Raw genomic sequence first — 19,641 nt, 5'->3', positions numbered from 1 at the left:
AGCCCCTGAGCGCGTCGTCCGAGGCCCCGCCCCCCGACGCAACGTCTCGTTGGCCGGGCGACGCGGGATGTCGTCATCTGCTCGGCGCGCCGAGGCTCCGCCTCCTCCTCCTCCCTCCTCCTCCCCCGTCCCGCTTTTCCTGCGCCATCCGAGGGGGTCGGTCGGTGGGTCGGCCGGGATGAAGAAAGGGGAGGCCTCGTCCGGGGGGGAGGCTCCGCCGCCGGGGCCCTCTCCCGTGCCGGGCTTCCTGGCCAAGCTGTGGGCCCTCGTGGAGGATCCCGGGAGCGACGACGTGATCTCCTGGAGGCCGGTAAGGGGTTTGGGGGGGGGGGGAAGAACAGAGAAGAAATTCCCTCAGGGCGCATGCGCAGGAGCCCCGGATCTCTCTGTGTAACGGTCCAGTGGTTCCCCCCCCAGCCTTTAGGTCAGTGGTTCTTAACCTTTGTTACTCAGATGCTTTTGAACTGCAACTCCCAGAAACCCCAGTCAGGGCAGCTGGTGATGAAGGCTTCTGGGAGTTGCAGTCCAAAACTCCTGAGTAACCCAAGGTTAAGAACCAGTGCTTTAGGTGACCCTAGCGGTTCTTGGACTACAATTCCCAGAAATCCTGGGCAGCAGAAGTGGTGGTGAAGGCTTCTGGGAGTTGTAGTCCAAGAACACCTGGGGACCCCAGGTTGGGGAAACCCCTCCTCCTCCTCCTCCTCCCTCCTCGCCCCTCAGGTGGTTGGGGGGCAGTTGGGGAAAGTAGGGAAGGGGGTGGGTGGGTGGATCGGGTCTTCAGCCCCCCCCCCAGGCTCTGTCCTGCAGAGGGGCGACAGGCACCCCCCCTGCTCTGTGCTCGTCCCCGCAAGTCGTGGGGGTGGGTTTGGGGGGGGAGGAGGGAGCGGGGGGGGCTCCCCCAAGAGTTACGCAGGGAGGAGGGACCCCTGCAGAGAGGCCATGGCGGCGGGGGGGGGAGACATACGGGACCCCCTGCAGGATTTCGTCCAGGGCCAGATTAACACAAAGCCTGTGGCTTCCGAGGGGGTCTCCAGCTCCGGGCTTTCCCGGCCGTGGAGAGGGTGTTCTTGTGTATCTGTGTGCGGGTGGGTGTTTGCGCTTCCACAGGGCTCTTTCAGAGCATCTCCTCAGGTCAGGGCTTCACCTTCTGCAAACAGGTGTCTCTCTCTCTGTTCGGGCGTGCTTGCCAAAGCTTCCCTCTTGTGTGCATTGGGGCGTGAAGGGCTTTGTTGTTGTTGCTGCTGCTGTTGTTTGTTTTAGTGCAAAGGCACCTTTTGCAGAAGCCTGCCTAGCGGGCAGGAGAGGCACCCATCTCGGGCACGTCGGGCTAGGGGCTCTGCCCTCGTCAGATCCAGCCTAGGGAATGAGCTGCAAGATCCGCGGCACGCTGGTAACGAGGAGTCCCCGGACCCCTATATGCGAACGGGCCACCCAAAGGCCATCTCATGGGCTCCAAGGGTGTGGTGCCGCTGATTGAAATGCATGTTGGGGTTTTTTAAATCCACATATTTTTTTTTAGTCATAGCATTTCCAGGGCAGATTGGCCCCGTCTTGTAAAATTTGCCCATCTGCAGAACAACGGTCCTTTCATACATACAAGGTGCAAAGCTGGTAGGCTTAGCTCCCAGGTCAGGCAAGGGAGTTTGTGCCACCCAGAGTTGCTCCTGTAGGAATTGTTGAACACCAGCGTTGGGTAGTAACTTTGCAGCTCAAGAGTTCTTAGTGCAAAGGAGACAATCGGTATTGCTCCATGAAACAGATGTAGGTGGATGGTGCAATACCTAGGTATGGTCCTTTATTCCTTTATTTTATTTAAATTACTTGTACCTTTCTCTTTTTCTCAAGAGGAACTTTCCTGGCCTCCAGATGGGTTGGGTGCTTCTGCATTCCTTCCTGGCAACGTCACCCTCTTGAGATGGTTGCCCTGCGGCCCAGAAGGCTGGCAGAGGAGAAAAGAGCGTTTCACAGTGGCATCTTCTGTGGGGTTTGGGGAAAGGAGTGACACACATTGCAAACAGCCTGTTTTGGGGTCCTGGCTTTGTGTGAGGAGGTGTTGATTTTTAGAATTTGAATTCAATGCCTATGGGACAGAAGAGATGCTGTTTTGGGTCTTTAAATCAGCTTTCTTGGTTGCCCCATAAAGGAACAGAACCAAGTTGGCGTTGCTATTTTGTACGTGTGAAGCCTGTTCTCTGCATTGCTGATAGTATTAACTCCTAGACATCGTTTTTATACATTGTGCCTCTCTTCTTGTCTGGAATGTGGGTGGCGTACGTGCGCCTGAGCTGCAAGGGGCTCTTAAGGAAATAATCTTGTGCCCTGGAATTACCTCTGTGTCAGTGTGTGTTTCAGATCACTAGATTTCTCTTTCAGTTTCAAAGTTCTACTAAGCTTAGCAGGAGAACTTTGTTTTTTTAACTGCGAGAGACCATTTTGGTTCTTTAAATCTAAGTGCTGCCTTTCCTGCTTCCTGTCACCGGTTCCTGTCGTGCTTTTGAGCATAGCTCTTGTATTTGGCATTCAGGTTTCATTGTTTTGTCCTAAAGGAAGGCATAAATCAGAAATCCCTCTCTGAGCCGCTCTTTGAAATAACAAAGACTGCTTTGGTTCACCCTTGGACCCAAATTTTCTTGTCTTGTTCTGGTTTTTCGGTAGTTTGCCACCAGCAGTAAATTCTGGGATTATGCAACAGTACACTATGAAAATAATTTTTATTACCATACGGAGGTTTTGGAAAATTCCCGACTGCAAAGAGTGGGTTGTTTTGGTCTTTCTGCCTTAACACTCCAGGAGATGCGGGGAATGCATCTTGTTGAGCATGGCATGCACATCCGGGCTTGTCTTCCTGAGATGATGGTGATTATGCCTAATCTCATTTGGCTTTTAGCTGCGTTCAGAGAGAGGCCGAGATGCAGGGCTGAGGAACTAGAGCCACTGAAAGGTTTGCCCCACGTTCAGCCTTGCTCCTTCCCTCGGCTAGAACATTTTAAAAGTTGCCTAAATGTCCAAATCAGTCCATCTGCGTCTCAGTGTATCCGTGGGCTTATTCAAATATTTATAGTGTTGACGTTCCCGGTGAAAGAGCTGGAGAGTTGTAAGGGGGGGGGGCTTGCTTGCCTGCCGTCCAGTGGGCTGAGCTGTGAGATCGTGGCCCTCCCTTTGCACATAGCATTTAAAACACCCCAAAAATAATAATCATAAAAACAGACGTCATTGGCACCTGGAGGATGGCTCACAGTCTGCCCCTTGGCGTGAGGAAGTGGATCGTAATTAATCCATAAAGCCTCAGACTTGAAATACAATATGTCAATTAGTCTTCAAGGTACGGTAATTATTTTTATTGCCCACGGTGACACAGACTCGCCCAGTTGCCTCTTTGAAAATAGTTTGTCCATGGAGAAGTTCCAGTTGTGCTCACTTGTCTATACCAAAATTCCTGTCCTGCACATTAAAACTTTACAGCATGACAGAGCTGAAAAAACCTCCCCTGCCCCCCAGAAAAGAACCCCAACCCACACTTCCTTAATTGGTTCTCTGTTTCTAATTTACTGTTTCAAAATCTTTGTCCTCGTTCTCGTTTGACTTACCCGCAGTTCAGTTCATTCTGTCCTTGGAGCTGAGATGTTCCCTTCTGTGTCCTTCTCCTAGCAGGCAGCGCGCGTCTGCCTTTTCGTTTAACCCCAGTCCCCTTTTTGTTTCTCTGCCCTGGCTTTCTGTGCTTTGATCCCTAGTACCTATACGCACACCCTTAGCGTGTATAATGTTATCTTTTAAGAATTGTATGTACTTGCAGACTGCTTTTCAGTCCCAGATCCTTTCAAGACATCTCACAAGTAACAAAAATGTACATTTGATTTTCTTTAATGAGTTTTAAAATGTAAGCGTTCATCCTGGAACTTTGGGATAGCCCTATGGGGCGGGTAGGAGCCTTTTATAGCTTCATTGCTTTGGAGACTATTCTCTCTCAGCCGGTATCTGCCCTTCATTCCACACATTTCCCTTTTTCGCAGTTGTCCCCAGTGGCATCTGGATGCACCCTGCGGGTTTATCCCAGCTTGTTGTTACATGCCACCAAGCCACCTCTGATCCATCCTTACACTGGATGGTCTTCCCTTTAATCCCGTTCTCCAGAGACACACAGAAGCACAATCACTGCTGACTTAAAATGTATTTAATATAGAGTAGGTGCCCCAAAATTTGAGCTCGGCTGTGGGCTTTTGTGTGCTGTGCTGAGTTTTCTTACTTCTTAACTCTTTTAGGATGGGCAGAACTTTTGCATTCTGGATGAGCAGAGGTTTGCTAAAGAGCTGCTTCCCAAGTACTTCAAACACAACAACTTGTCCAGTTTTATTCGCCAATTGAACATATGTAAGTATCAGCTCTTCCGGGCCATGCTACTTTTCTCCCTGATCTCCATTACCTGTTGGTTACAGCTAGTAGCTTGCGCAATTGTTGTTAGCATGGGTAGACTCCATGACAATGTGTACCCTGCCTAATAAGATTATAAGCCACCCAGAACGTGCTTTAAGCATATGGGGCCAAAGATGAGCAGCACATGTTGTTGTTGTTGTGATGTGCCGTCAAGTTGGAACCGACCGATCGTGACTCCAGCAGGGCTTCCGAAGTGGGGTGTTTAAGGAGTGTTTTTGCCAGTTCCACTTCCCCAGTGAGTTCCCATGGATGAGTGGGGATTTGAACCCGGGCTACCTGAGTCCTTGTCCATTGTGCTATCTACTGCACCACACTGGGTCTCGAGTTGGCAGTTAATGTGTTGCACGTGGGATTCTGGCTGTGTATGTGCTTGGTGAATGCTTGAGAACCTGAGCAGGGACTCATTAATTGCTGGCTGGAAGTGCGTAAATGTTACACTATTTGCCTACTGCTTGTATAAAAAAGGTAAAGGATTTCAGCCAGTGTCACATGTTGGGAGGGTTCCATGACACGGAGGGAACCATCTCTGAACTCCTTGGGAGAAGGTTGGGTTGTTATAGATGACTGAAAAATAAAGAACGTTCTCTCTGGTAGCATCAAGCAGTGCAAAGATGCCAGTCTTCCAGTGATGACTTAAGAAAATTCTGGAAAGAATAAGGAAACATATTCTGGCTGCTTTGCTCCTGGATCGATGGGGGCGGGGCGGGGGTTCTCCCTGAAACACAGGCTGCGTGTTTGGTTCAGCCATCTGTGTGTGAGGTTGATCCAGATCCCTCAGTGGCTTTGGTGCTTTCAACGGAAGCCGGACGATGATATGGCGGCTGCCAGAAAACATGAATCATGAGGAGCAGAAAGTTGGGATGCCACCAGAAGGACCTGCCGGCCACCTCATCGTATCATTTTAAATGGTGGCTGAAAATAACTCCTGATCTCTGTGTGCCGTTTTTAGCACAGAAGGAGGAGTACTGCTGTGTTCCAAGGAATTGGAGGAGCTAATTATTTTATAATTTATGACATGGGCGTCCTCTGGTGGGCTGCTTCCGCTGTAGCCCTTGAGAGCTTGCACCGAGCCTGGCAAATCTCTGTTTTGCATCCATCTCGATTTTGGGGTTTGCCTGTTTTTCTCTTTCCTCACAATGACGACTTAGGTAGCAGAGAATACATGCAGCCTGAATCCTAGTGAGACTCGCCCTTCTTGCCCACATTTGCTTCCCATAATAATCGGGCACTGGTGACATCATTTCGAGTTCCTTCGTGGAGAGAGGAAGCCTTGAGATGTGCAAGATAACCCTCAAAGCTTCCTTCTTCTGTGGAGTTAAAAGCAGAATAATCAAGATTTCATTGATTATAGTGTAGGGGTTTTTCAATTTTTTTTCCCAACTAAGGGCATGACAAGTGTTTCTAACTCTTCGAAAGGAAAAATAACACACTCTTATATACATCTTTTAATTTCTACCAAAGCCACAGGGATAGACCAAGTGGTTGGTTGATTGGAAGCAAAAGCAAATCTATAGGTCTCCTTCACTTTGGGTCCCTTCAGTGGCTTTAAGTCCCTTGCAGGTGATTTAACCCTGTAAGGTTGCACCCTGTGAGGGCCCTGGTCTTGACTCAATTAGCTGCTTCTGTATTTTTGAACCAGTGGTATTTTATGGTATGGCCGAGACCAGAAGGAGAGATGTCATGGGATCCATTCCGCTTCTTGACCATCAGGCTGGCAGCAAGTGGAAGGTGATCCGTGTGGGTTCTGTCCATTCAGAATGACCCCGGCCGTGGTTGCCCCCTCGTACCTGTCATATAGTGGCTGTGCAGGAGGGGGGGCTTACGAGTGAGGAAGGGGAAAAGTCTGGCTTCGTGTTTCTTTGTGAGATAGACAGGAGGAGCTGACGGATTTTCTCCGCTGCCTTCACAGATGGCTTCAGGAAAGTGATCGCTCTAGAGAACGGGATGATGGTCTCGGACAAGAACCCTGCCATTGAGTTCCAGCACCCCTTTTTCAAGCGAGGGAGAGCCAACCTGCTGGCAAACATCAAACGGAAGGTAGGAATATTGTTCCCTTTCTCTCCCCCCCCCCCCCCGCGCCCTTTGCGACCTGCCGTAAAATGCAGGGGCTGTGAATTGTGATGCAGCTGTGGAATGGTAACTGCTGCCCCCTCAACCGGGCACAAGGTGTAAGAAGGAAGAAGGTGCAGTTTTGCCACGAAAGCCCTGGCAGTGCAGTTTAGGGGTGTCCCCATTTATTACCTTAACACAAGATTTGCGGACTTCCTCTAAAGCCCTTTCTTTGCAGAAGAGACGAAGCAAGCAGCACATAAAGGAAAGTCAGCAAAGATGCGTTCCGTGCAAACTGTTTGAGGTCTTTCAAAGTGATTTATTTAATCTTGTTTCGTTGTGCATGCAACTGTCTTGCTCCTAGACCGTCAAGGATAGATAGCAACTCTTTCAACGTTTGATTCCAAACCTCTTTGTGAGACTTGCGCGAAGGCCGCCTGCTGCGGCATGAACCTCAGAATCATTCCTCTTTGGCCGTCTTTGTGACTCCCTGCTCCACAGAGTTCCTCTCGTTTCAGGTTTCTGCACGTCCGTTGCCTCCCTAAGCTAATAAAACCAGCCATGCCGACGTGGGAGAGTGATGGGGGCCGGTCAGGAATTCCAAACCTTTGTGGTCCAATTGCCACTCTTGAGAAGTAAACTCAGAGAGCAGGGAGGCAAACGGAGCAGAAATCGTCCCGAGCCTGGTCGCTTGTCCTGGATCCAATTACTTGTTCTCAGTTGCAAAATGGCAGCCGTGGATTTAGTTCACATGCGCTTGCAACGTGGCAACCGTGTCTCGGCTGGTCTGAGAACTCTTCTGGAGTTGCTGGCTGTCCTGATTTTTTACGTAAAGTCTCCCTTCTTTCATCAGATGAGTCAGAGGCTTTTCTGGGGGTGGGGAGGTCTCAACCCTCAGATCAAACCCGTTGTGTCTTTGTGCCAGGAAAAAGACTCTCCCACGCCACAGAACAAGCCAGTAAACATGTTTGTTGCCATATTATGGCCAGGAATGCTCATAACGGCACTGAAAATGGCCGCCAGGCTTCCCTGCTGAGTTTAGGAGCTGCAATAAAATTGGGAAGTACCGCCTTTGTAAAGAGTCAGAGTACAGCTGCCGCATTGCAGGCAGAAACCGAACATCCCCTCATGGAGGCTGGTAGGAAATGTTTTCCCTCCCTGACTTGCAGGATCTCTACTCCTGGGGAGGGAGTGGAAAATTCCCTTAATTAAGGAGTTATCATGGCTGGCAGCAAAATTCTGCTTTGTTAGGTACAGAATTCTGGAAGGAAATCCAGCTTGTCAGTGGATGAATCTGCAGTTTCAGAAATGCGTCTCTCCCTGAGATGCTTTGGTCAGGGCATCTTCCTCCCTTGTTCTTAAGCTTGAGACGAGTTCTTGGTGTCGAAAATGGGTGCCTGAGCACCAGAAATGGACATGACAGAAGAACGCTTATGTCATCTGTCCTGTCCTCAGCCTTGCTGTGGCGAGAAACCCAATTTTAATGCTGCAGACTCATTTGTGGAATTAGCTTTGGGCTCCTGGAGCGGCATGGTCCGGAGTTAGTTTCTGCAGTCCATAGACCCAGGACGTCCTAGGAAGCTGTGGTTTCCTGGTATTCCTCACTGGTGCCAACGTGAGCCATAGAGATAATAGTCTCTCCAAGCCATAAGGCCACTGCCGAGGGACCGAGGCTGGCTCACTTGGGTGGAGTGGGCATCTGAAGCGCCAGCTCCTCAGGCTATCTGTTCCCCTGGTTTCCTGAAAACAGATTGCCTTGGCTGTTGATCTAGTTAATTGCATTTGTTCCCTATTAAACACGTCCTGCGCCTGTTCCCTTCAAAAACGTCCGCCTCCTGCCCCCTGACTCTGCCCTAGGTGTCTGCCGTCAGAGCCGAAGACCTCAAGGTCTGCCCGGAGGACTTGCACAAAGTGCTCTCGGAGGTCCAGGACATGAGGGAGCAGCAGAGCAACATGGACCTCAAGCTGGCCAGTATGAAGAGGTATAGCTGTCGCTTTCCTGTGAGCCCTGCAATGTGTGTTATATGTTTGGTGCTGAGCCATGCTTTATGGCTTATGCCCCCCACACGCACACACCAGGTTGTGTTCAGGGCTTATAAGATGCCGCCTCCAGATCATTTGCCCTCATGTGTGATCTGCTCCCTCTCCTAAAGCCCATTCCCCACGATTGCCGTGGGAGCCGGCCTGTGGCAAGTTGTCTCCTTTCCTGGATGGCGTTCAGCCGCGCTTGGGGCCTGCGTTCTCTGCCTTGGGCCCTGGCTTGAACTGGGAGCTGGCTCTCTCGGATCTGTGTCCCCTTCCGGTATGGTCAGCCTTGCAGCTCAGGCCTTTCTCTCGCCTCGGTGTCTCATGTTTTCCCCCCTGATTTGGGACGGGATGGCATGTTGTGGTCTGTGGGCCTTTTTTGGGGAGGGATGGTTGGGGGCCCCTCCAGCACTCAGTGTCCGACTGACTGTGCTGCTGAATAAGAAGGAAGGCCGGTCCCCCCCCCACGGTCGGGTCCCTTCGGTAAACAGAGGGCCGGCCTGCCAATGTCACGAGCAAGTCTTTTCCAGGGACAGGTCTGTGTCTTTTGACGTGGGCCAGCTCAGGTGGGAACTAAAAAGCCAGTGCTGAATAAGATGTGCCAGGTTCCATTTCCTTTTTTCACTTCCTTCTGCTTTGTGTGTGTTTTCCTCAGGGAAAACGAAGCGCTCTGGAAGGAAGTGGCGTCTCTGCGACAGAAGCACAGTCAGCAGCAGCAGCTTTTGTCCAAGGTGACCGTACTGGAGGTGGGGGGGAAGCTTACTCTAGAGGAGAGTTTCCCCACCTTGGGTCCCCACATGTTCTTGGACTAAAACTCCCAGAAGCATTTGCCACTCACTGGGCTGGCTGGGATTTCTTGGAGTTGTAGTCTAAGAACCTCTGGATTACCCAAGGCTGGGATCTGCTGCTCTAGAGAATTTCAGAGAGAGAGAGAGAGAGAGAGAGAAGCCATCAGGAGGTGGGAGGAGCTGGTCCAGGTTTTTTTTTTTTTTGTCCTTTCCAGAAGATAATGGCTTGGGTGTGAAAATAAGTGGGGAGTTCAAGAAAGGAAAGCTTCCTCTCCGAGGCAGCCACTTAGGGCCCCATAAATCCTGGAGAGGGGAAGCAGGGCAGCGTGGTGTAGAGGAAGCAGCGGGGCGGAGGGGGGAAAGCAACCTTGAATGCCACGGCTTTAGTTCACTGAGGATCCACCACCGCCGTTTAAAGAGTCACGGATCCTGCTGCTTACAGGCTTAAGGAGAAGAAGTCCAGCTGTTCAGTAGCCGGAAGGGGAGCCCCTGCACACAAAAGGGGGGGGATCTCGGGGCGGCTGAGGCCCTGCTTCCCAAGGCTTTTGAGTGCCACAGAACGCCGGGTCACTTAGGAGCAAGGGGGGGTGGGGGGTGGACAGTGGCAGATTGGCTGGGGTGGGGGGGGGCAGGATGGAGCAGAGCAGGTGGAGAAGCCAGTGGTGGCACCCCGGTCATAAAAAGGCCTTCACCGGCTCTTTCCTCTTTCAAGGCCGAGCAGCTGTTTTAAACGGGCTGGAACAAAGAGAGGATTGCCCATAGAAAAAAGGTGGAGATGTGAAAGGTCTTTAGTATTATATTGTTATTATTATTAATGCAACAGAGCTGTAAAGGAGCAGGTAATCCAGTCCTTTTGGATACTCTGAGGTGCTCTGCTGTGCAGGCTTCCCTTCAAACCAGCTGCACTCTTTAAGTATTCAATCCCCATAAGGAGGTTTTGCACATTTGTTGAAAGGCATGCAAGGGCAGCTTCAAACTTCCTTTAAAGACTGGTTCCTGATGGTGTCTCTCTTTTCTTCAGATCCTGGAATTCATCCTCGGCTTGATGAGAGGAAACTGCATTTTGGGGCTCAAGAGGAAAAGGTGATTGCCCAAAAACTGTGAAGGGCTTCCTCTTTTTCATTGTCTTTCTCGGGGAGCCCTTCTTAAAATGTTGGGGGATTCTGCAAAGGAATGCCTTAGATTTAACATAGAGGTGGCTGCATATGAATGCCGTAGGATAAGAGGTTTTGAATTGCTGCCTGCTTATAAGAATGCGGTGGTGTGTGTCTCCTTTTCCTTCTAGACCTTTGGCCGACGCTTCAGGTGGCTCGTCTTCGAAATACAGCCGCTCCTACGTTCGCATTCCTGTGGAAGATTGTGACTCAGTAAGGCGGTCTTTGTTCTGCTTTGTTTTTCCATTAGGTGTGAGGGTGAAATGTCGATTGTGGCTGGAATCCAGTAGCAAGTCTCAACTAGAGTAAGCCCATTGAATCTGGGGATTTGATGAGTCAACTCCTCCCTAGGTTCCACTGGATTTCAGCCAATACATTTCGACTACGTCTGTCTCTGTCTCTCTCTTTGTTCTCCTTACTCAGTAGAAGGAATCACTACTGTACTTGATTAAAATAAAAACCATGAAACAATTCAATAGGGAATAAGATGACAGATGGCATAATCCTGGCACTGTTTTGTCCTTAGGCTGCTATTTCTAAGCATGGTCTGGACTGTGAGGACTCTATTATAATTCGTGACATCACAGATTCTCAGGAGGAAGAGGAAGGTGGCCCAGAGAAGCTGCTGGCGCTGGTGCACACGTCCAATGGAAACCGGTGAGGACACAGAAAAGAAGGCGCCTCCTCTCGGTCCCAGCATCTCAACTGGTCTTTAGGCCACACTAACTGGCTGTTTCTCAAATGATCCAGATGCTGGAAATTGGGGCTTGGTGGGTGGTGTGATGTTTAGAGCAAAAGAAAGAGGAGGAAGTCTATGGAAGAGGTGCTGAGGGAGAGGCAGGACATGCTGGAGGGCACCTTCTCATGAACTTCTTCTAGGGCGTCTAGCAGTTAGTCCAACGAGTTGGACCCCTGGCGATACCAAGGCATGGAGTTTGTGGTTTCCTTGGGGGTTGATTTATCCAGGAAAGTGTGTCTCTCTCTGAAGGAATTTGATTCTCAACCTCTGGTGTGTGTTTTTGCAGAGAGGCCCAGGAGGTCCCAAGAGAGAGTCTTTCTGGCTGCAGAGCACTACCAACATCCGAGCCGGGGGTCCCAGACGGTGATGGCCTGGTTCCGCTTGCTGACCCTCTACTCAAAACAGGCGCGGTGGAGCTTCATATTGCGCCAGCTGGCTCGACTGAAGATGCTGACGCAGTGATAGACTCCATCTTGAATGAAAACCAGCCGGTGACCCAGAGCGATCCTTTACTAGACAGGTAAAAAGTCTGAGGGCTGGCGGCTGGCGTCCTCGGGAAGGGTCAGGAATCGGATCGGTGTCCCTGCGGCGGTTGTGCTGCTGGTCTCCTGTAGAGTCCTCCAGAAAGGCTGTGATTCTGCCCTGCTTTCTCTTCCCTTCTTAAGTTCTCCTCCCTTTCTTTCCCAGGGAGGAGATCCAGGACTTCTTGAACTGCATTGATGCAAGCCTCGAGGAGTTGCAAGCGATGCTGTCGGGGAAGAAATTAAGCTACGCATCAGAAACGCTTCCTGATGTGAGTTCCTCTGAGAGGGTCAGCTCCGTTTCTACCTTTCTGTGTCACGCCCTGGCAGAGAGCAAAAGGAGCCTTTTGTGAATGGAAATGAGCATGTCATCAGGCTGCTTTGGGGACAGTCTCTAAACCACAGGGGGGCCGGGTAACTGGAGTCTTCTGATCATCCTTCCCTCTCTCTCCATGATTCGGGATTGAGGGGGTGTGTGTCACTAATATGCCAAGCCTCTATGTGATTTTTGCATCCTGGGCTGCTTGTCTCTCTCTGTGTTGCACAGAATTAATTCATCAGTTTAGTGGAACAAGAGGTTGAAAACGGAAATATATTTTCCTTTTTTAAATGTGATGCCAGCCAGCGTCACACCCAGGCACCACTGTAGACGATACATTTCTTCTTGGGTAAGAAAAGGGAGAACGTGCATTGGCCAATTAAGCTGACAGGCACCTCCTTTGATCCAAAAGATCACAGTGGTACCTTTTTGATGGCATGCCTTGTCTCCTCTTTCTGCCTTCAGACTTTCAGTCCAGAACTTCCTGTCTTGGATGTGAGCCTGTCGGAGGCTCCGGCTGGCTTGGAAAATGTAAGTTGGAACCACTTCCTTCGTGGCTTGTGGGGACGGAAGCAGGAAATGTGGGCATTGTTAGGAGACGCTGGGTTTGAGATCAGAGTCATGGTTGTCTGCTTTTGGGTCGAATGAAAAGAGCCGGGTAAAAGGAGTACGGGGTTTCTTTACTTTGCCCCAGCGTGGCTGTGGCTGCTTGAGTTTCAAAGCCCCCCCCCCCTTTGGGCAGGAGCCATTCTGGAGGGGAGACATGAGATCTGCCCCCTAAGTTTGGAGCAAGGCAGTTCCTCCACCTGACATGGTGTGGACAGGGGTTTTCTCTTGAACCTCTGTTGGGCCACACCGTTTTCTGGCATCATCCTAGTTAGATAAGTGCTGGGAAAAATCTTTGCTCCTAAATTGCTTTATATTTTGGCTGTTAAAGTCAAACAAATGGAGTAAGGATAATAAGGTGGTGGCCATTCCATCAGTCCTCCGGGTTCTGGAATGACAAAGAAGGCCTTCCAGCAGATATTTGAGAAGATAAGATAAGGGGCGGTTGATGCTAACAGAAGATTTGTGGTATTGTTTTGTGGACTAGCACAGCCTTGCAGTGTTGTAGCAGTAGAGAATCGGTCTCAGTGCAATGTCCCTCGTAGGCTCCTGAAGGGTTTTCAGAGTTTAAGGGCAACAGGTTTAAGCTTGCAAAAAGGCTTTGCCAAATCTAAATCCTCCTGTTCTTAGAAGTTCTGAGAAGAAATGCTGTTTTTATTTTTCTTTCTAAATAAGCTCCTTTTCCAGGATGGTTTGGATTCTGCTAATTGGAGTAGAACTCTGGCAGCTTCCACCAGCGACCTTGGCTTTGTGAGTGTTGCTAAGAAGAGCTCCTTTTAGTCCGCTCCAACAACTGGACATTTTGTGCCCGCTCCACCAGAGTGTAGCTACGGCTGTACAACACAATGTGGCAGCTCCCTCTGTGAAGGGTCTGTCCACTTGTTGCCTGCAAGGGTACCACTTTCAAACTCTCTGGCTATTTCTGTAGGCTTCAAAATACCAAATGCACAGTTATGTGCTAGTTAGGAAAGTCTGCCATCTAGTGTCTGAAAATAATATTGCAAGGTTTGACTATTTGACTGGACTGTTAAGCTAATCAGAATTACTTAATGCATTTTGGAAACCAAATAACCCATAGTTGCGTGCCTCTAGGGTCCTCCTAGTATGCAGGCCAAGTTTGAGGTGTCTACCTTTTATGGACTTGGAGCTGTGGTTCTAACAAGTAGACATGGCTCTCCAGCTAAACAAGAACCAGCCGGGTAAGAGGTATTAAAAGTAATTTTGAACCTCCCAAGATTATAGCTGACATGTGTGGAAGAGATCAGAAGCTGGTATTGAGAGTTAGTGGTGCCCTTGATAACAGCCATAGGAGTGTGTTGTGTAGAATAGTGGGAGAGAAAGAAAAATGTGAGCCAAAGAAGACAGGAAAATATATGGCTCGAGCTGCAAGACTAAGGGAGACAAATCACTGCGTAATATGTAAGTGGCAAAGTTTTTCTAATCATTGATAAAACAAGTTTCATACGAAACAGTATTTTATTTTAAATGTCCGATTGCAGTGCAACCAAAATTTAGCACTGTTGAGGTCAGTGCCTAATATTTGGTTTCAATGGGTGTAATTTTAAGTGTTTCTGTTTCTTGTATATAAATCTACACGCAGTGACTCTTGTGCAGAGGTACATCAAAGCAACTGACCAGCAAAGCTTTTGAAATAAGTTTTTCTTGGTGTTCATTTCTCTTTAGACAGAAGGTATGCCAGAAAGTGGAGACGAAGTCGGCATGAATGAGCAGGGATCAGCGGAGAAGAACGGTGAGCTGCAGGAAAAATTCTGAATTTGCTTTGCCTTTGCGAATATATTGCTTTGGAAACCTGATTCATGTGCAGGTTCCTAGTGCAGCCTAAGAAGCTGAGCATGGGTGCATCAGCGGGAGAGGCCTGTTCAGAGAGTGCGTCCTTCTTCCCCATGTGTTTCAGACCACGTGGGGTTTCAGCCATTTGGGTGCCTGAAAGTCTGGTCTTGTTGCTAGCACTAGCTAATAGAAGGGTTTGTTAATTGCTGCTAGCAATGGTAACTAAACTGAGTTTGAGTTTGTACATAACGGTAGACCAGGATTATGGGTTGCTGTTGCGTCTGAGTTTGTTTCCCCCACAACCCCCTCCAAAAGTCAGTATTGGTGCACGCATCAGTAAGAGAGGAAAAGTGACTTTTATTTTTGTCTTTTATTTTACTAGCTGTCCAAGTTTCAGTGCTACCGTATTGATGTTCTAAATTGATTTTTGGTGGGCAAGGGAGTTTATCCTGCATTTGAATAAAAGTGAATTTTAGAAGTTATCCTCTCTGGATTGAAAGTATTCTGGGTTAGCCTGGCAAGTTCTCATGTAAGAAGCTAGAAGAGCATTTTTCCATTTACACTTTAAAGTTCACTGGATCAGGGACATGTTCCTTCTTATAAATAAGAAAAGGCTAGGGATGGGATTTTGGTGTTTTCTGGAGTAGAAATACCATGGTTCTCCCTTCTTGGAGTCTGCTAACCCCACAGACCCCTTACAAACACCTAAATGTGGCTTACTTGAGAGAAATTGTGGAAGGCTGTAGGGCTGGGCTAGGCCTAGTTTTCCTGTCCTGGTGCTAGCAGGGACCTTGTTTTCTTTCTGAACAGGAAGCTAGGCCGGGCTAGGCCGCAGAGACTTCCTGTTTAGGCCTTTCGCCCAGGTGAGTCTCAGTTGGGTGTCTGCCAGGTAGAACTACTCAGAATGGAGAATTAGGGTTTAGTAGTCCAGAAAACCTGAAAATCTGTAGGTCCATGAGGTTTTCTTCCTTCGTTTCTCACGGGCCCAGCCACATCCTCTCCGTGTGAGGTTGGCTGAATCTTTTGAGGCCCTACGAAAGTTCTGGCTGGAGGTGCTGCATTTGTGGTCCCTCCAGGTGTGCTCGGGGCTGCTGGCTTGGGCCTTCACGAGCTTCTGCCTCCTGGCTCACCGACCGCTCTTTTCCCCACAGACATGCAGGTGATCCAGTACCAGGGGAACCCGTTGCTTTCGCTGTTTGAAGAGCCTGCTTCCGGCGACAACGCGTGCCAGCGGGGCGAGGCCGAAGAGGTTGTCCCGGAGAGCGGGGGCCCTGTTCCTCTTGGCCAAGAGAGCCCTCAGTTGCTGCTGGACCCCGGAAGCCAAGCAGGCATGAGCTTTCCTGAGCTGCCGCTGGAGCAGCCTCTCCTCTCGGAGGACGCCAGCGGGGACTCCAAACTGTTCCCCCTCCTGCTGCTCAGCCCTGTTGCAAATTTCATAGAAGAAGCCTCGGAAATAGAGACGTCTTGAGACCCGCCCAGCCGCATCCGGAGGAATTCAGAGAACTGTTTCCGGGCCGAAAGAAAGAAAGACTCGGGAATCTACTGTGAGGGAGGGACTGCTTTTCCTTCATTCTCCAGCTTGATACTTAGGTGGGAAAGGAAGGGTCGTTTTTACCAAACCGGGCAGTTCAAGGAAGGCAGTGGCTGGTCCTGAGCTGTGTCGCACTGATTTTTTTTAAAAATAAGGCAGAGAACATTAGTCTTCCGTCTGCCCTCAGATTATTTTATACAAACATACCCTGTTTCCCCAAAAGTAAGACAGGGTCTTATATTAATTTTTGTTCCAAAAATGCATTAGGGCTTATTTTCAGGGGATGCTTTATTTTTCTCATGTACAATCTACGTTTATTCAAATGCAGTCCTGTCATCATCTTCTGGTTGCTGTACAAGGGTGGAGGGCGGGATTTCACTTACCCGGGGCTTATTTTTGGGATAGGGCTTATATTACGAGCATCCTGAAAAATCATACTAGGGCTTACTTTCAGGTTAGGTCTTATTTTCAGGGAAACAGAGTATGCTTTAGACAGGGCTGTTTTTAGCTCAGTGTAAACTTTGCCTATTCATATGTGGGTTTTAAAGCCATTTAGTCTCACGATAATCCAGTACAGTGAAATCCCATGTTATTTTCTTGAAAGATTTTGCTCCAGAGGCGGCTTGTACTTTTTTAGAATTATGTCTGTTTTATTTCACTTTTTAAATCGTAGGGCCCCTCCACTACATCCCCTTTTCACCACCCGTTAGTGTTTCATATTTTTTTTGTCTTTTACATCTCCACACGCCCTCTAGATACCAGTATAAGCAACTTCTGTTTCCTATGGAAAACAATATTTTTTTAAATCATCCATTTGATATAATGCCAATATGTGGATAAAGCACTGGCTTTCTAGATAACTTTGCAAAAAGCTGGTTTCTCATGCACATTGCATGCAAAAATCTCCTCTCCAGAGAATGAAGTTTCCAAGTAAATGGATAGAGCAGTCTGGAAGAAATGCCATCAAAAATCTGCCTCTGTTTTTTTGCACCCTACAACTCGGGTCCGAAAGCTTTGACTTTTCCAGTGTTTTGCCCCATCTAAACTTCTCTAGCAGATTCCCTTCTGACATCCATTACTTGGCGCATGTTTACTTGGCTCGTCCCAAGTCCTCTTCACAAGGATCAGAACCAAGAGGCAATGGGTTTTCCTCCTATTTTACGAAACAATGATATGAAATTCTTTGACTGTGTTACTTGCCCTTGAGTGGTCACACTCTGGTTGAACTCTGCTGCTTCTGACTATACAGTGGCCTGGGGACTCTTCCATGCACAGGCAAAACTGGCGAAACCCAGCTGTAGCTTCGGCAAGCACAATCGAGAGATGACTAGACTGTGGTGATCAATGGCCATGGTGTAGAAGATAACCTAAGCCCGCTCAGGGTCATCGCAAGGAACAATTTCCAAAAAAAGACCTGCGACTCCAATGGGATTCTTTCCTTTACTGACCACTTGCCACCTTAAATGCTTGGAAAATTTGGTCGTTAAGTCAAATTTATTTTCCACCCTTGCAAAAGGGTTACAAAAGTCCCACCGGCTCTTTTATCACGGATCCTGCCCCATCTTTTGCTTGGCTGATTTCATGGATGAAGAATCCATCTGAGGATGTGAATTAAACTTGTATCAAGACCCAAGTGGTGTCGTTCTGCTAAATCGCAACACATAACCAGGATTGTGCATCTCCGCTTTGTTTCAAAGGATGAGTGAATTTAAACCCTTTTAACCTTGGGGCCGGGGCCAAAGATGTTTGCTTTTGTTCGGGGGCTCCAAACGAGCCACTGGGCCGAGTTCCCCTTTCTTTGTAAAATGTCGAAATGTTGTCAGCTTCCTGTTGCCAACAAGAGCCAGAGGCAGAGCTGAACTGTTAAGCGGGAGGAACTTGCACAAACCATTAAATTCCAAGATTGTCAGACCAGCACATCTCTGTCCTTTCCTTTCATCAGAAGGCAACAGGTTGAGTCACATGCAAGGGGTCTTTCTCCGGTCACCCTCCAAGCACCTTTTTTTCCCTTGTTTCTGTTGTTGTGAAAACAGCAGGCAGTGCTGTAGGGACGGCCAGGGCTTCTCCTACAGCTTAGTGGACTGTGGGAATGCTGGGTGTAATTTACCTTGGTGTCAGCAAATCATTGGGCAAGATTCTCCAGGATGTTTTGGCTGGTAAATTACTTTAAAAGAGGAGCTAAGCTGGCTGGATAGTTCAGTGGTTTAAACCTCTGGCTGCAGAGCAAGCCAGAGGTTGGGAGTTCGCTTCCCCCACTATGCCTCCTGGGAGAAGAGCCAGCCTGGGTAGCCTTGGGGAGGGGGGCAAGCTGAAAAGTCCCAGGGCTCCCCTTAAAGGAAGGGAATGGGAAACCACTTCTTAGTACTCTGCTTAGAAAACCCTGAAAAGTGTCAGAATGGAGTTAACACCATGCAATTATTTATTATTTGAGATGGCTGGATAGCTCAGTGGTTTAAGCCTCTGGCTGTGGAGCCAGAGATTGGGAGTTCATTCCCCCCCCCTCTCCGGGGTCTCCTTTGAGTTAGAGCCAGCCTCTGTGGCCTTGGGCAAGCTGCACAGAGGTCCCAGGGCACCCCTGGAATGGAAGAAGGGAATGGAGAATTGCTTAAGAGTATTCTGTACCTGGGAAACCCTGAAAAGGGTCGTCCTAAGTCAGAACTGACTTGATGGCATCTGATTCTTATTTAAGTGTCATTGAACAGATTTTTAGCTGCTTGGAAAACCAGCATTAGATGCTCCCCAGTGAGTGGCTCCTCCTTAAAACTAGAAGCAGGTTTTCCTTGACCTGCTGCAGGATTCTGCCCTTTATTTTTCAACAGTGTTGGGATGAAGCGGTCAGAGAAACCCGCATGAGATGTGCGGATGGCACAGAGTCCGGGGGTCGAGGGATGAAGTTGGTGAAGAGAAACTATTTCAGAAGACAGGGAAGCATAAACAGAATAAAAGACCAAATCACAACCAGCAAGCTAAAATTGGACAGTGAACAAATGCGACATTCCACATGTGGCAAATATGTTTTTAAAAATAAAATTGAAATAAAATCTTGCTTTGCTGTGATTCATGTTCTTCAAAATGACAACAGCATTGTATGAGGTCATGCGCCAAGGAAAATATACATGTTCAAAACAAAGAGGGACAGGTTCTCTTAATGACAATTTATTAAACTAAATTACATCTTCCCGTGTTTGTGTGTTGTTGCCTTTTCTTATCATTCATACTCCCCATTACATGCAATGAAAGACCTTCAAGGATATGGTTGGGGTTTTTTTTTTTGGTTTTTTTAAAATCTGTAATCTCACTTTTCTTACCTGTTATGTTTCTCCAAATGCAATATCTGGCACTTGAATAACCAGCTCTCAACAATGAAAAACGTGCTTGTTGCATCTGGTGTATTCAACAAGAATAATGATCATGAAGCGCAGACAACCTGGCTCAGCAGGGAACACGTGACGAGGATCTTAAATTTCCAGTTAGTCACAAGTTGAACATGATTTAGCTGCGTGTTGCAACCGCTCAAGGGATGGTAGCTGGGAAAGGATTACGTTTTGTGAATGCCCTGTATTTCTGGGTTGCTGATCTATTTTGAAAATGAGAAATGAGTACATCCCAAAACCCAGTGGCGGAAAATAAAGATTGCAAAGTCTTCGAGGTTCTAAGGCTTGGATCACGCACACGAAGGCAAATGTA

The 19,641-nt window shown here is 48.5% G+C and overlaps 1 protein-coding gene across 2 annotated transcripts; it reads left to right on the top strand.

Moving 5' to 3' along the window:
* Nucleotides 1-121: 121 nt before the first annotated feature.
* Nucleotides 122-19,135, top strand: LOC110074335 (heat shock factor protein 3). Of its 2 annotated transcripts, XM_072981221.2 has the most exons (14): nucleotides 122-310; nucleotides 4,260-4,368; nucleotides 6,341-6,468; nucleotides 8,338-8,462; nucleotides 9,161-9,236; nucleotides 10,315-10,376; nucleotides 10,579-10,660; nucleotides 10,974-11,104; nucleotides 11,473-11,706; nucleotides 11,874-11,979; nucleotides 12,492-12,557; nucleotides 13,320-13,382; nucleotides 14,316-14,382; nucleotides 15,575-19,135. In XM_072981221.2, exons 1-14 carry the CDS (start codon nucleotides 179-181, stop codon nucleotides 15,889-15,891), a joined length of 1,698 nt encoding a protein of 565 aa, XP_072837322.2. In that variant the 5' UTR covers nucleotides 122-178; the 3' UTR covers nucleotides 15,892-19,135. The 2 variants fall into 2 exon arrangements, with proteins under 2 accessions (XP_072837322.2, XP_020640058.3); XM_020784399.3 differs by lacking the exon at nucleotides 13,320-13,382 and having other exon boundaries at nucleotides 123-310.
* The last annotated feature ends 506 nt before the right edge of the window (nucleotides 19,136-19,641 follow it).

This window comes from Pogona vitticeps, chromosome 11, assembly GCF_051106095.1.
Source record: "Pogona vitticeps strain Pit_001003342236 chromosome 11, PviZW2.1, whole genome shotgun sequence".
In the NCBI taxonomy this organism is placed as follows: Eukaryota; Metazoa; Chordata; class Lepidosauria; order Squamata; family Agamidae; genus Pogona; species Pogona vitticeps.
This window is presented reverse-complemented; position numbering and strand designations above follow the sequence as displayed.

Bases quoted from the DNA above. Each gene is read 5' to 3' on its own strand.
- LOC110074335 (XM_072981221.2), top strand. From the start codon at position 179: ATGAAGAAAGGGGAGGCCTCGTCCGGGGGGGAGGCTCCGCCGCCGGGG. The intron at 9,237-10,314 runs GTGACCGTACTG...TCTTTTCTTCAG, and splicing joins AGCAGCAGCTTTTGTCCAAG to ATCCTGGAATTCATCCTCGG. The intron at 11,707-11,873 runs GTAAAAAGTCTG...TTTCTTTCCCAG, and splicing joins AGCGATCCTTTACTAGACAG to GGAGGAGATCCAGGACTTCT.